At 39.6% G+C, this 12558-nt stretch overlaps 1 protein-coding gene across 1 annotated transcript; it reads left to right on the top strand.

The window, feature by feature from the left end:
- The first annotated feature begins 205 nt into the window (after positions 1-205).
- cdkn1d (cyclin-dependent kinase inhibitor 1D) lies at positions 206-4157 on the top strand. The gene is made up of 3 exons (XM_077233889.1): positions 206-327; positions 1594-2060; positions 2175-4157. The coding sequence occupies exons 2-3, from the start codon at positions 1598-1600 to the stop codon at positions 2231-2233; spliced, it is 522 nt and encodes a 173-aa protein (XP_077090004.1). The 5' UTR covers positions 206-327; positions 1594-1597; the 3' UTR covers positions 2234-4157.
- The last annotated feature ends 8401 nt before the right edge of the window (positions 4158-12558 follow it).

The following is a 12558-nucleotide window of genomic DNA, read 5'->3' on the forward strand; positions in this document are numbered from 1 at the left end:
ACGTTAGGTTAAGACGTGGGAAAGGTTATTACAAAAGGTTATTGCTATAGTTTGACTATTTTGTGTTGTTAGCAATTCACTAAGTAGATAATTTCTTGTTTTTGACTTGGCGTTACATAAATGTACTTATTGAATGCTGTAGTGTTGTGTGTGTCACGTGACTGTGGGCAGTCCTGCCATCATAACAAACAACTTACTAGCAGTCAGATGAGTTTGAGAGCATCGCTCTCCTGTCGTGTTTGCAGTTCAGGTCGTCAGTTTCTATCATTAGAAAGTACATTAGTAACGGCAGCTGTGGATTTACAGAGCTCTGCTTTTACTCGAATGGTGAGTTATATCTATCTATATATATATATATATATATATATATATACTCTTTTTTTTTACATTGACATACAGAGGGGGATTTGAAATACTTCTGTTTTATTGGTAACGATTTTTAAAGGTATTTGGCAATGAGTGACGGAACAGGAGGTGTCAGTCATTCCTGTTGTGTTCTTGTGTGCGCGTGTGCTCGTGAAGTGTAGTAGTGTAGTGTACTAGTGATTTGATAGGCGTGCCGCGCCTACTTTTTCGATATAAACAAGTCTCACTCACAATTTTCTCCTTCATGGGTTTATAATAGTGCGATCGCAGAGTAAATTTAATTAAAAGTTCTGATTGTATTCATGTACGCCTCTTTGAAGCACACTGTAAAAATGGAGCGTCAGTAAAAAAAAAACAAGACAAAGTGCGTCATTCGATTATTATATTTATAATTTGATATTAGATCATTATTTATAAACCGCTTATTTTTTTTTACATTTATTTAAAAACACAATACAGCTTTTAGTTTAGTTTCTGGATTTATATTTTGGGGGGTATGCCATCCTGAGGAAGTTTTTAATAGATATTAATATGTTTTTAAACAAAACAGTGGAACAGTTTGAAGTCATTCAAAAAAGTAAAAAAAAAAAAAATTGTTTTTGTATTACCATTTTTAAATAATTTAATAAAAAGTATTAGTTGCCATAAATGTTTTTGAAAACCAAATTAAGCCTACATATTCATGTTGTGTAAAAAAATATTGTTGGTTTAACTTAAAAAAGTAAGTTACCTGGTTGCCTTAAAAATTTGAGTTAATTGAAATTAAAAAATTGAGTTAATACAAAGGAGGAAATTGGTTTAATTAATAGAAACTCAAAATATGATGTTATCTGAACCACATTAATCATCTAAGTTTATTTGACAAAAGATAGTTGTGATAATAAATCAGGAAAATAATTTTTTACAGTGTAAGAACTTGGTTTTGTAAACCGCATCTTTATGTTGAACTGTTATATTTATCATTTACCCATATACACAGTGATTGCAAAAGTAATCTGACCCTTAAATCACAATTAAAATGTCTGAATGCCTTTGCATGAAGTCAGTTATCCTCGTCCACACATTTGTGTGTGTAATACCATCACCAAAATGCCATTGGATTCGAATACATTGAGCAATGTATGATGTGAAAATGATGTAGAAAAGTGTTGTGCAGGTAACACTTGACAAATGTACTCTAATGCCTTTACTTTTGGGGCATTTCTCTCCTTTGTCCATGTTTGACAGGAACATGTCTGTGACACCAGCTGCATGTGATTTTGGGCTGCTGGACAGGCAGGAGGAGGACATAAAACCTCAGGCAGCAGTAATTCGGCGGAACCTATTTGGCCCTGTGGACCACCAGCAGTTGCAGCAGGACTTCCAGAGGCTCTTCTACATGAGCGTGGAGAACGCCAAACAGCGCTGGAACTTTGACTTTCAGAGGGACCAGCCTGTCCCCGGCTGCGTTGAGTGGGAAGAGCTGCGGTGCCAGGACGTGCCAGCGTTCTACCATAGCTGTGTGGTCAGGCCCGGTATGGCAAAGCAAATGGTAGAAGCAACAGTTGGAGGAGGATCCTGCGCTTGTACGTCTCAAGCAAAGGCCACAGAGAAATATCTGGAGCTTTGGACCAGAGGAACTTTGAGTGGAACCAAGCCAGAGAAGAGAAAGGCTGCATTGCTGGGGGTTAAACGCAGACAAGCAAACATCACAGGTATACAGTCACACACTTTACATTCTCAGTTTCAATGGGTTAAAGCCAGACTGATGTGAGCATTGTTAAAAAAAACTAATATTAAAAATGCTATAATTCTTTTCTCTCTTTCAGACTTTTTCAGAGTGTCAAAAAGAAGATTTCTTCATCACAAAGCTTCACCAGGACAGTAAACATTACTTGGACTTTTTTTTGTATAAATGTACATACGATATTTGTTCATGTAGCTCTCCTAACTGACCAGAAAATTAGGCTTAATAGGCTATATATATATATATATATATATATATATATATATATATACCTATTAAAAATCTTAACCTCTTGTACTTCTACAGATTTTATTGTTACAACATGGAATCATGACTATTTTAAATTAGATCCAAATACAGATCTTATAGAACATTTGAATAATTAGAAGCAATTGAATTCCAGTCATTGAATAAGCATTCACTCTCTTGCTAAATCAATCAAATGCATTTTGAATGCATTACTAAACTAAAAACTAAATGACTTCTTATAATTTGTCCCATGCTGTCAAATTTAAAAATGTTAGGGATTTTTTTTTTTGTGCACTGAATATACATACATACATTTATTTATATATAAGCAAGTACTGTGAACGTTTACAAAAATGCACTACAAAAGGACTTTTTGGTGACATCATAAACTTTTACATTTCTCAAATTCAAAATGCATTGATCCTTTTAAGTGGCATCAGTGCTGGCTAACAATGTCTTACCATTATTCTGTCCCAATTTTGTTATTTATATTCCCATTTTTATATATTACAAAAAAAAGTTATGTTTAACCTGAGCCATTCTTGTTTTTCTTGAAGCATATAAATTTGGGTGTAAAATAAAAGTGACTATTATTACAGAGTTACTAGCAAACACAAGGTATGCCTCGATATCTTTGAAGTTATGTAAAAAGACATTTTGTAAATGTTTTTAAATGGATATTGCCCTTGAAATATTGTTTGAGGAGTGTCTGACCACTTTTCCTATTATTCTGCATGAGGCTCGGTCTTGAAAAATTGGGGGGAAATTGTATATGTTGAAAAGCTACATTTGTCTTCTTATCTTACCTGTAGTATTAGCAAAAATTGCAAAGATGTTTTCCATCAATTTTTTCCATCAATTTGTACCATACTTTTTACAATACTGTATTTTTGTCCTGTGCATGTGTGATATACTCCAAAAAATATGTGTTAATTTGTTCAATTAGCCATTTGTAAATTATTACAATTGTTTGGTATTAAAGAGGCAGCTGATGCAGTCAACCAAAGTAATTGCTCTACAATAAATAGAAAGCCTTAAAGCCCTTTGAACTGCTGTCAGGAAGATCGAATTAAGCCACTAAACCAAACCCACATGCTGAAATATGAAACTGCAATTTAAACAGAATTTTTTAAGTAGAATTCCAGTTTCAGTTTTTTAAAGACAGATTTGTCAACAAGTTGTTCAGGTAATTAATTACTATTATTATTATTATTTGCATTTATTGTAAACACACATGTTAAACATTTCTGATAGATTCAGTGACTTCTTAAAACAGTGCATACAATTTGAATCTTTTTAAAATGCACTAATAGAATATATTAGTACTCTACCTCATGTAATGACAATGACCTTTATTTTATACACACACACATGTATAAGAAAACAAATATGCAAAATGTAGCGTTTGCTTTTATCCCTCAGAAGTACAGCAACATGACAAGGAATTATCTTGTACTTCACTTCAGGTTTACAGGAGGTTGTGTGTACTTTCATTGTTCCAACTTTTTGAAAAAACTCACGTTCACTTTATTCTGTCATTCTGTGTTTTCAAGTGCCTCTTTATATCACCAATCACTATTGTATTTTGCACTATATGTGGTCATAAGATGTGATGCCATTTGACTTTTACCCCGCAGCTTTTGTTGCAGATATGTCATTCAGTGCATGATACCACTTGTGAATTTGTAGTCATGTATACTCCTATATGATTGAATGTTACTTACATGTTACATGTTAATACTAGTTGATTTTATATGACTGATGTACGAGTTTGCATAATATGCAAAAATCACTGATAAAATGTTTGTTTATAATATTTTTGGAAGTATGTCTTTAATTGATTGTAATACACTATATATATATATATATATATATATATATGTGTGTGTGTGTGTGTGTGTGTGTGTATTACCTCATATTTTTTATATATTTATAATTACCTCATATTTAAATATTAGAATACAAATGAACATAATACAGTTTTTTTTAAAACACTTTGGTACTGTTTTGACAAGAGCTATGTTTTCACAGTTCACAACTCCAAACGAATCACTTGGAGGCAGTTCATTCAAAACCTTCTATGTCCCTTCATTAAGGTCTACATATTTCTTTACATATAATTACTTCCCAATAAGTTTAATAAACCAAACACAACAGATTTGTCTTTGAAATTAATTGAATTTGTCTTTAATTTCAGACCGGTTTCAAATTTACCTTTTTTTAGCCAAGGTTTTTGAAAAAGTGTTCTTTAAACAATTACAAACTTATATTACATTGAATTCAATAGTTGAGCCTTTTCTATCAGGATTTAAGTAAAGCCATAGCACTGAGACAGTGTTGGTCAAGGTGTTAAATTACATTTTTCTATCATTGGACAATGGAGACCCACAAGGGTCAGCGGATGATACTCAGATTTATGTGCCAGTGAGACAGTCAAATACAAATTAAACCGAGATAATTTTGTTTGGCCCTGGCAGTGATGTTGTGAGCAAATCAACCCCATGTCTGGTTTTATGAAATCCAGTGTGAAAAATCGGGGTTTTGTTTTGGACAGTAACTTAAAAATGGAGTTAAATAACAAATGACCATGCCGTGCTACAACGCTATTTGAGAACTCAAGGAGCTGTTTCGACTGCAACTGTGTCTGTTTTATTTATTTTTATCTCTATGTATTCATGTAGATTCCGACTGAAACTGTGTCTGTTTTATGTAGTTCTATGTATTTTTATCTCTATTTATTGATGTTGTGTTTTGATTGTGATTCACTTTGAGCAACTCATGCTAGAGTTCTTACTAGAATCAAGAAGTATGACCATATTAGACCCGTTCTGCAAACACTGAAACTCAGGGCTCCCTATTAAACATTGCATATATTTTAAAATCCTTCTAATTACTTAAGAAAGCACTACATGGTTTACTCCCCAGTACTTGAGCGAGCTTGTAACGCATTATAATCATTCACGTCTATTGCAATCTGAAAATTCTGGCCAGTTGAAGGATCTACCTTTTACACCTGCAGTTGATTTTGATATTCTAGGTATTAACCTAGAATATCAAAATCAACTGCAGGCGAAAAAGGTAGATCCCTTTCCTATTTAGCACATTAGTTTTGACTGTAATAGTCTGCACAAACTATGCATTCTGCACAGACTATGGCAGGCTTCGACTCCTTCTCCCACCATATGCAGGCTTGATGTACCCCGATCTTCAAGCAGAAGGATCTGGATGAAATATTCTGAATGATATATTGATATATCACAATCTGACTTGTGATCAAGCTTGGAATCGTAACCACACCATGTTTGTTCATCTGGCCAGAGTAGAACTGGCCCCCTGACTGAGTCTAGTTTCTTCCAAGGTTTTTTCTGTCGCAAGGAGCACCAGTTCCACCAAATCCGGGTGAGCCAATGAGGCGCAACCAAAAGGACCTGCTCCTCGTCCTCCCTGATCTTGCACGGCTCACTGGGGGAAACGCATACTTGCAGGAGGCATCTGTGCTGAGCAACCCTCGGTCAGGGAGTAAAACAAGCGGCAATGGGAAGAGTCGTGGGATGCAAAACTCGGCTGTGCGTCGCCAAACTGTTCCCAAATCAGCTGAACCGCCTGGGGATGGAGTCTCCATTCCCCAGGAAGTGGCTGAAGTGAGAGCTCGTCGGCTGCACGGTTCAGCTCTCCCGGGATGTGAATGGCTCGAAGCGACCTCAGATGCTTCTGACTCCATATGAGGAGCGGGAGTGGAGTGTAGACCACCTTGTCAGTTGATGTACGCTCCTGTGGCCATGTTGTCTGTCCAGACTAGTACGTGTTGGCTCTTGAGCAACGCCCGGAAGCGGTGCAGAGCGAACTGTACTGCCAGCAACTCGAGGCAATTGACATGCAGGAGGCGCTGGGGTCCTGTCCAGGAGCCTGCGGCAGAGGCATATGTTGACACAACAATATGCTTGGAAACTCGTTCTAAGGGTACTCCGGGCCGTAGAAAGCTGAGGTTAGACCACGGGGTGAAGGTCTGATGGCAGGCCCGAGTAACTGGTACCCGGAGCGTGCCCTGTTGCCTGCCCATCTCGGGACTCGATTGCGAAGCCAGTGCTGAAGCGGTCTCATATAAAGCAGTCCGAGCGGTGTGGCTGCTGCTGTGGATGCCATATGCTGCATGCTGACTGCACGCGCTCGCTCGTAAGCTGCGCACACATGTTGACGATTTCTATACCGAGAAAAGGTATCTGCATGGGGGAGAGTTTGCTGAGAGAGTCCCAGAAAAGTCCCAGTTGACTTTCGTCACCCAGAGAGCAAGGTCGGTGGTGGCACGCAGCTCATCCAAGAGCCCGTGGTCAGCTCCACCCTCGTGCATATCCCTGAGCATCCTGGCCTGGTAGACCTTGAAGGATGGCCATGGCATGCAGTGAGGCGGCGGCTTGCCCCGCAGCTCTGTATGATTTCGTCTCCAGGGTAGACGAAAACCTACAGGCCTTGGAGGGGTGCTTAGAATCAACACGCCGTGTTGAAGGACTCTGAGGACACAGTTGCATCGCAACAGAGCGTTCAACAGGGGGAATCCCAGTGTACCCTTTAGCCGCGGCCCGTCAAGGGTATAGAAGGCGGAGTAGGTTGTCGAACGACCACGGGAAGACAACGGGGACTTCCATGATCTCGTGACCTCCTCATGCACATCCGAGAAGAAAGGAACCGTAGGGGGGGTTCTCTGTGCATCCCCCAAGAACCAATCATCCAACCGAGAGCGCTCAGGACAGGGTGGAGGGTTCCACTGTAGTCCGATGCTCGTAGCGGCCCGGGAAAGCATGGCTGTCAATTCCGGGTCGGACTCGGACAATGCTGGCACACCCCAAGGCGGCAGCCGAATCTTCATCCTCGGAAGACTCTAGTCCACCTTATGATGCTGCGATCGACATTGCCAGCGTACTTCCTTAAATACCCACGAGGTAGGGTGGAGTTACGCTATGCCATGCCAGATGTGTTTTTAGTCTAGATTTAAACTGACAGTGTGTCTGGTTCCTGGACAATGTTAGGAAGACTATTCCAGAGTTTAGGTGCTAAATAGGAAAAGGATCTACCGCCAATAGTCGGCTGCTGAATGTAAATAAGATTGAAAGGTCATGCCTAATCTATTACGGTTTGGCTGAAGGGAGGGCAGACCAAGCTGGCTGATGCTGAACATTGACACAGAAGGTTGAATTTCTGAAATTCAATTCAAGAAAGTGATTCAGCAATTTGATTGTTTAAAGACAAAGGGTGAGAATCTCAGTAATCTGACTCATTTAACTTACAATAGAGAGAACACGTCTGGCAGGAATCTCTTGCTGGAAACTCTGCTTAACAGCTTATATCATCATAATTTTAAAAGCTATATTCAATGTACTCTGCCTGAGTTTGTTATGTTATGCAAGGAGGACATAAGATCAGCAGATCTTAAACAGAATCTTAAATTTGTAATCCAACAGGGTCCAGGAAGGGGAGGGGGTGGTTTTGCATGACTGTTCAAAGCACTTCATGACAATAGAAGCCAGTGCAACAGGATGATAGTAATTAAAGACGGATGGGGATGGTTTCTTGGGAACTGGTATAATTGTGGTAGCTTTAAAGCATGTGGGGACAACATCCTGGCTCAGAGAAATCTTAAAGATGTCTGTGAAGACACAAGGAGAGAACAATGTCTGCAGACTACCACAGTATCATGGCACCAAGCATTATTGATGTAAACAGACCACGTTTCTTACCGCCCTCAACTAGAACTGTCCACTTGGTGGCTGTTAGCCGATCAAGCTGAAGGCGGAGTCTGGAATGTTGTCTGAGCTACAATAGGAGATGCATTACCAAAACTGGAGAACACCTTCTTGGCTTTAACTGGATCAAAGTGATTCTCAGTACTCGACCTAAAGTCTGGATACTACCAAATTGAGGTAGAGGAGAAGGACAAAGCAAAGATTATGAATTTAATCGCATGCCGCAGGGAGTGACAAATGCTCCAAGTACCTTTCATTGGATAATGGAGAAATGCATAACTGACATAAATCTCAAAGAGGTCCTTGAATTCATTGATGACATAATTTCTCCAAGGACTTAGAAGAGCATGAGGAAAGGTTGTTTAGAGTTCTTAACAGGCTAAAGGACTACGGTCTAAAACTAGCCCCAGAGAAGTGTGTCTTTGCACAATCCTCTGTAAAGTACTTGGGTCATATAATCTCTGACCAGGGGGTCCAATCGTATCCTGAAAAGGTAGCTGCTGTTCAATCCCAAAAAACTTGAAAGAATGAAACTTTCCTTGGGTTCATAGCATTCTATCACCGATTCATCAAGGACTTTTCCAAGAAGATTAGACCCCTCAAATGAATTGACTTCCGAGTATACACCTATCCGAAAGAACTTGAAGTCAAAGAATGATACCAGATATCACAACCCAAAAGAGCCTTTTGGTGGAAGGTCTCATAGATACATGCAATTTGGTCATTTATTCCCAATATATCCTTAAACAGTATAAGTAAAGTCTCTTATTGTAGCTTTTATAAATAAGCTATTTAAGGCGTTATAAATAGCCTTTTATTTTGAGATTTTTATAGAGAGTCTTTTATTAAAGCTCTTTATTGTAAAGCTGCTTATAAGACTTCATGTGTATTCTATTGTAGTCTTTCATTACAGCTCTTTATTTTAAAGCTGCTTATAAGACTTAATGTGTATTCTATTGTAGTCTTTCATTACAGCTCTTGAAAAGCTGTATATAAGCTGTAAAGCTGTCTTATAAGCTGTAAAGCTGCTAATAAGACTTAATGTGTATTCTATTGTATACAAACATAAAAAGATTGATTTGATTATGGGATGAAACCCAGGTATTAAGACACAGAGACATGATGTAATAGAATAAATGTTTATTGGGTACTCCATGTGTAAACTAGACGCTGGAAGACAAGCCAGCCTCTCCATTGTTTGATGATCCAATCCTTACACCTGCTGGTGATACATGTGAACTACTTTTATAACCAAACCTTGTTACTTTGTACGAAACCTTTATATAACGATTATAATAAATATACTTATAATTTTTATAAAAAAGATTGCCTGCCAACAAGTCTCTGCTTTCTATAAAGAACTTAACCACGGAGGGGTCTCTCTACTAGACTGTAAGTATGAGTTTGAATACTTATGACTTTAGGTAGAGTTTGACCAATACTTTACCTTACCTGAGATTATAAACAAAATAAGGTAGAAGGTGCTGAGGATTTATACATAGGCGATAATGAGATATTAGATCCTACACCATAGAACAAAGGCGGACCACCTTTTAAACAGAAGGCATTTGATCTAAGAAACTTGCCAAAGCTCCAGTATTAGCATTTGTAAACCCAAGACTGCCTTACATTCTGCACACCGATGCAAGAGCTACCGGGTTAGGTCCGGCCATATATCAGGAGCAGGATGGGCAGCTCCGAGTTGTTGCGCATGCGAGCAGAGGACTTTCACAGAACGAGTCGAGGTACCCTCCTCATAAACTTGAGTTCCTTGCCCTTAAATGAGCAGTTGTCTAAAAATGTGCCAGCCCATTTACTGTGGTAGCAGATATCAACCCTCTAACATCTGTGCTGCCTTACATTCTGCACACCGATGCAAGTGCTACCGGGTTAGGTCCGGCCAAATATCAGGAGCAGGATGGGCAGCTCCGAGTTGTTGTGCATGCGAGCAGAGGACTTTCACAGAACGCGTCGAGGTACCCTGATTTATGAGGATAAACTTGAGTTCCTTGCCCTTAAATGAGCAGTTGTTGAAAAATTTGGCAGCTGTGGTAGCAGATAACAACCCTCTAACATCTGTGCTTACCACCACCAGACTCGATGCAACTGCTCTGTCAACTAATGATTTTAAGTTGCAGCATCAGTCTGGGAAGCAGAATATGGATGCAGATCCATATTCCTGCTGATAATCCTCCGGGACGACCCATTATCTCAGGTATAATAATAAACTCGGTGAGTACACTCACTGAACCAGCGTCCAAATTTGTTGATTCTTTTATTAAGCCTTTTGTTAAGACTCTTCCTTCTTTCATTGAAGATACTGTGGATGTTTTAAACCGATTATCCTGTTTAGGTAATGTAGGATCCCAATATTTAATTAGCATGGATGTTGAGTCCTTATATACCAACATTGACCATGAGGAGGGTTTACATGCCTTGAAACACTTTATTTATCATAGAGTTGACACCAAACCTTCTTCTCATTTTATTGTACAACTCACCGAGTTTATTATTCATAACAACATCTTTGTATTTATTGACAAATTGTACAAACAGAAGATTGGTGTTCCAATGGGTTGTTGTTTCTCACCTAATTATGCTTGTCTGTATTTGGGGTTATGGGAGAAGTTGCATGTCCTCAATTCGGTTAATCTCCCACAGTTCGCAGGATATCAGCACCCCTGTCATAGAGGGGATGAGGGTTTGCACAGTTAGTGATGAACACATTGATTCTTGTGAACCCGGTCCGACTAACCAGCATAAGAGAGAAAAGAACCTCAACGGGCATAGGCCTGGAGTTAGATGGCCAAGAGCTAGTGAGAAAACTGCATGGGACACGGTAAACACAGATCTATGCTTTGCATTGGAAAGATTAACTGGTACAGTTGAAAAGAAGCTGGATAAATTTGGGGACATCATTTACGCATATGGAAGTGAGAGTTTTGGTGTGGAAAAAAGGAAAGAAAAAGTACAAACTACTCCTGGATTGTCTAGACGGCAGCAGAAAATTGAAGGGTTAGTTAGAGAAAGGAGACAGCTGAGGAAGCAATGGAAAAGAGCGGAACAAAGTCAGAAGGAGGGACTCAATCTCTTACAAAGGGCCATAAAAGATAAGCTTGCAACATTACGCAGAGCTGAGCGCCTACGGAAACGCTACAAAAAGAAGGAACGTGCGAGGGCTAATTTCTATAAAGATCCATTCAAATTCATAAAGAAGTTATACACCAGTGAGAAGAATGGCACTTTAAAAGCATCTAGGGTTGAGCTAGAGAGATATTTGGAGGAAACGCATACAGATGCAAAAAGGCATGAGCCTATGTCTATTCGGTCAGACATCCCACCTGTCAATCCACCAGAATACCAAATGGAGGTCTGTGCACCTAAGTGGAAAGAGATAGAGCAGGTTGTGAGAAAGGCAAGGGCTTCATCATCTCCAGGGCCTAATGGAGTTCCGTACAGAGTGTACAAGAGTGCTTCAGGAGTTCTAAGGATTCTGTGGAAATTGATAAAAGTGGCTTGGGAAAAGGAAGGAGCTCCACATGAAATTCCTGGATTTGGCTAATGCATATGGTTCAGTGCCACATGAGCTTCTTTGGGCATCATTTGATTTTTTCAGGGTACCGATGTCGATAACAAATTTAGTGAAAGCCTATTTTGGAGATTTGCAATTTAGTTTCTCAACTCCAGAATTCAGCACTACATGGCAATGCTTAGAGGTTGGAATAATGGCAGGATGCACCATTTCTCCACTGGCTTTTACCATGGCAATGGAAGTAATCATTAGGGCATCAAAATGGGTAGTAGGAGGAGAGCGCTTGGCTTCTGGGATGCGACTACCACCAATCAGAGCATACATGGATGACATGACAACCATGACTACAACGGTAGCCTGCACTAATCGGTTATTGGGGAAGTTAACCGATAATATTGAATGGGCACGAATGCAATTTAAGCCCTCTAAATCAAGGAGCATCTCAATAGTTAAAGGCAAGGTAGTAGATAAAATATTCTTCATTAATGGTGAGGCAATACCAACAGTTTCTCAGAAGCCAGTGAAGAGTCTAGGGAGATGGTACGATGGGGATCTAAAGGACACAGTTCGAGTGGGAGAAGTTAGACGACAAGCAGTGGAAGGGTTGAAGAGCATAAACAGCTGTGCTCTACCAGGCAAACTAAAACTCTGGTGCTTTCAGTTTGGTCTACTGCCAAGGTTGCTGTGGCCACTGGCTGTGTACAAGGTTTCTTTGACACCAGTGGATAAGCTGGAAGCGTTAATAAGTTCATACATCAGGAAATGGTTGGGAGTTCCAGGCTGCCTCAGCAGAGTGGGACTTTATAGTAAAGGAGTATTGCAGCTGCCAGTCTCTGCTTTAACCGAGGAGTTTAAGTGTGCCAAGGTCAGCCTGGAAATGACTTTAGCAGAGTCACGCGACAAATGTGTAAGGGAGGCAGCCCCTGTGGTAAAAACTGGTAGAAAGT

The sequence above is a fragment of the Siphateles boraxobius genome, unplaced genomic scaffold, assembly GCF_051911475.1.
Source record: "Siphateles boraxobius isolate OS27281-9 unplaced genomic scaffold, OSU_SipBor_1 19, whole genome shotgun sequence".
NCBI lineage: Eukaryota > Metazoa > Chordata > Actinopteri > Cypriniformes > Leuciscidae > Siphateles > Siphateles boraxobius.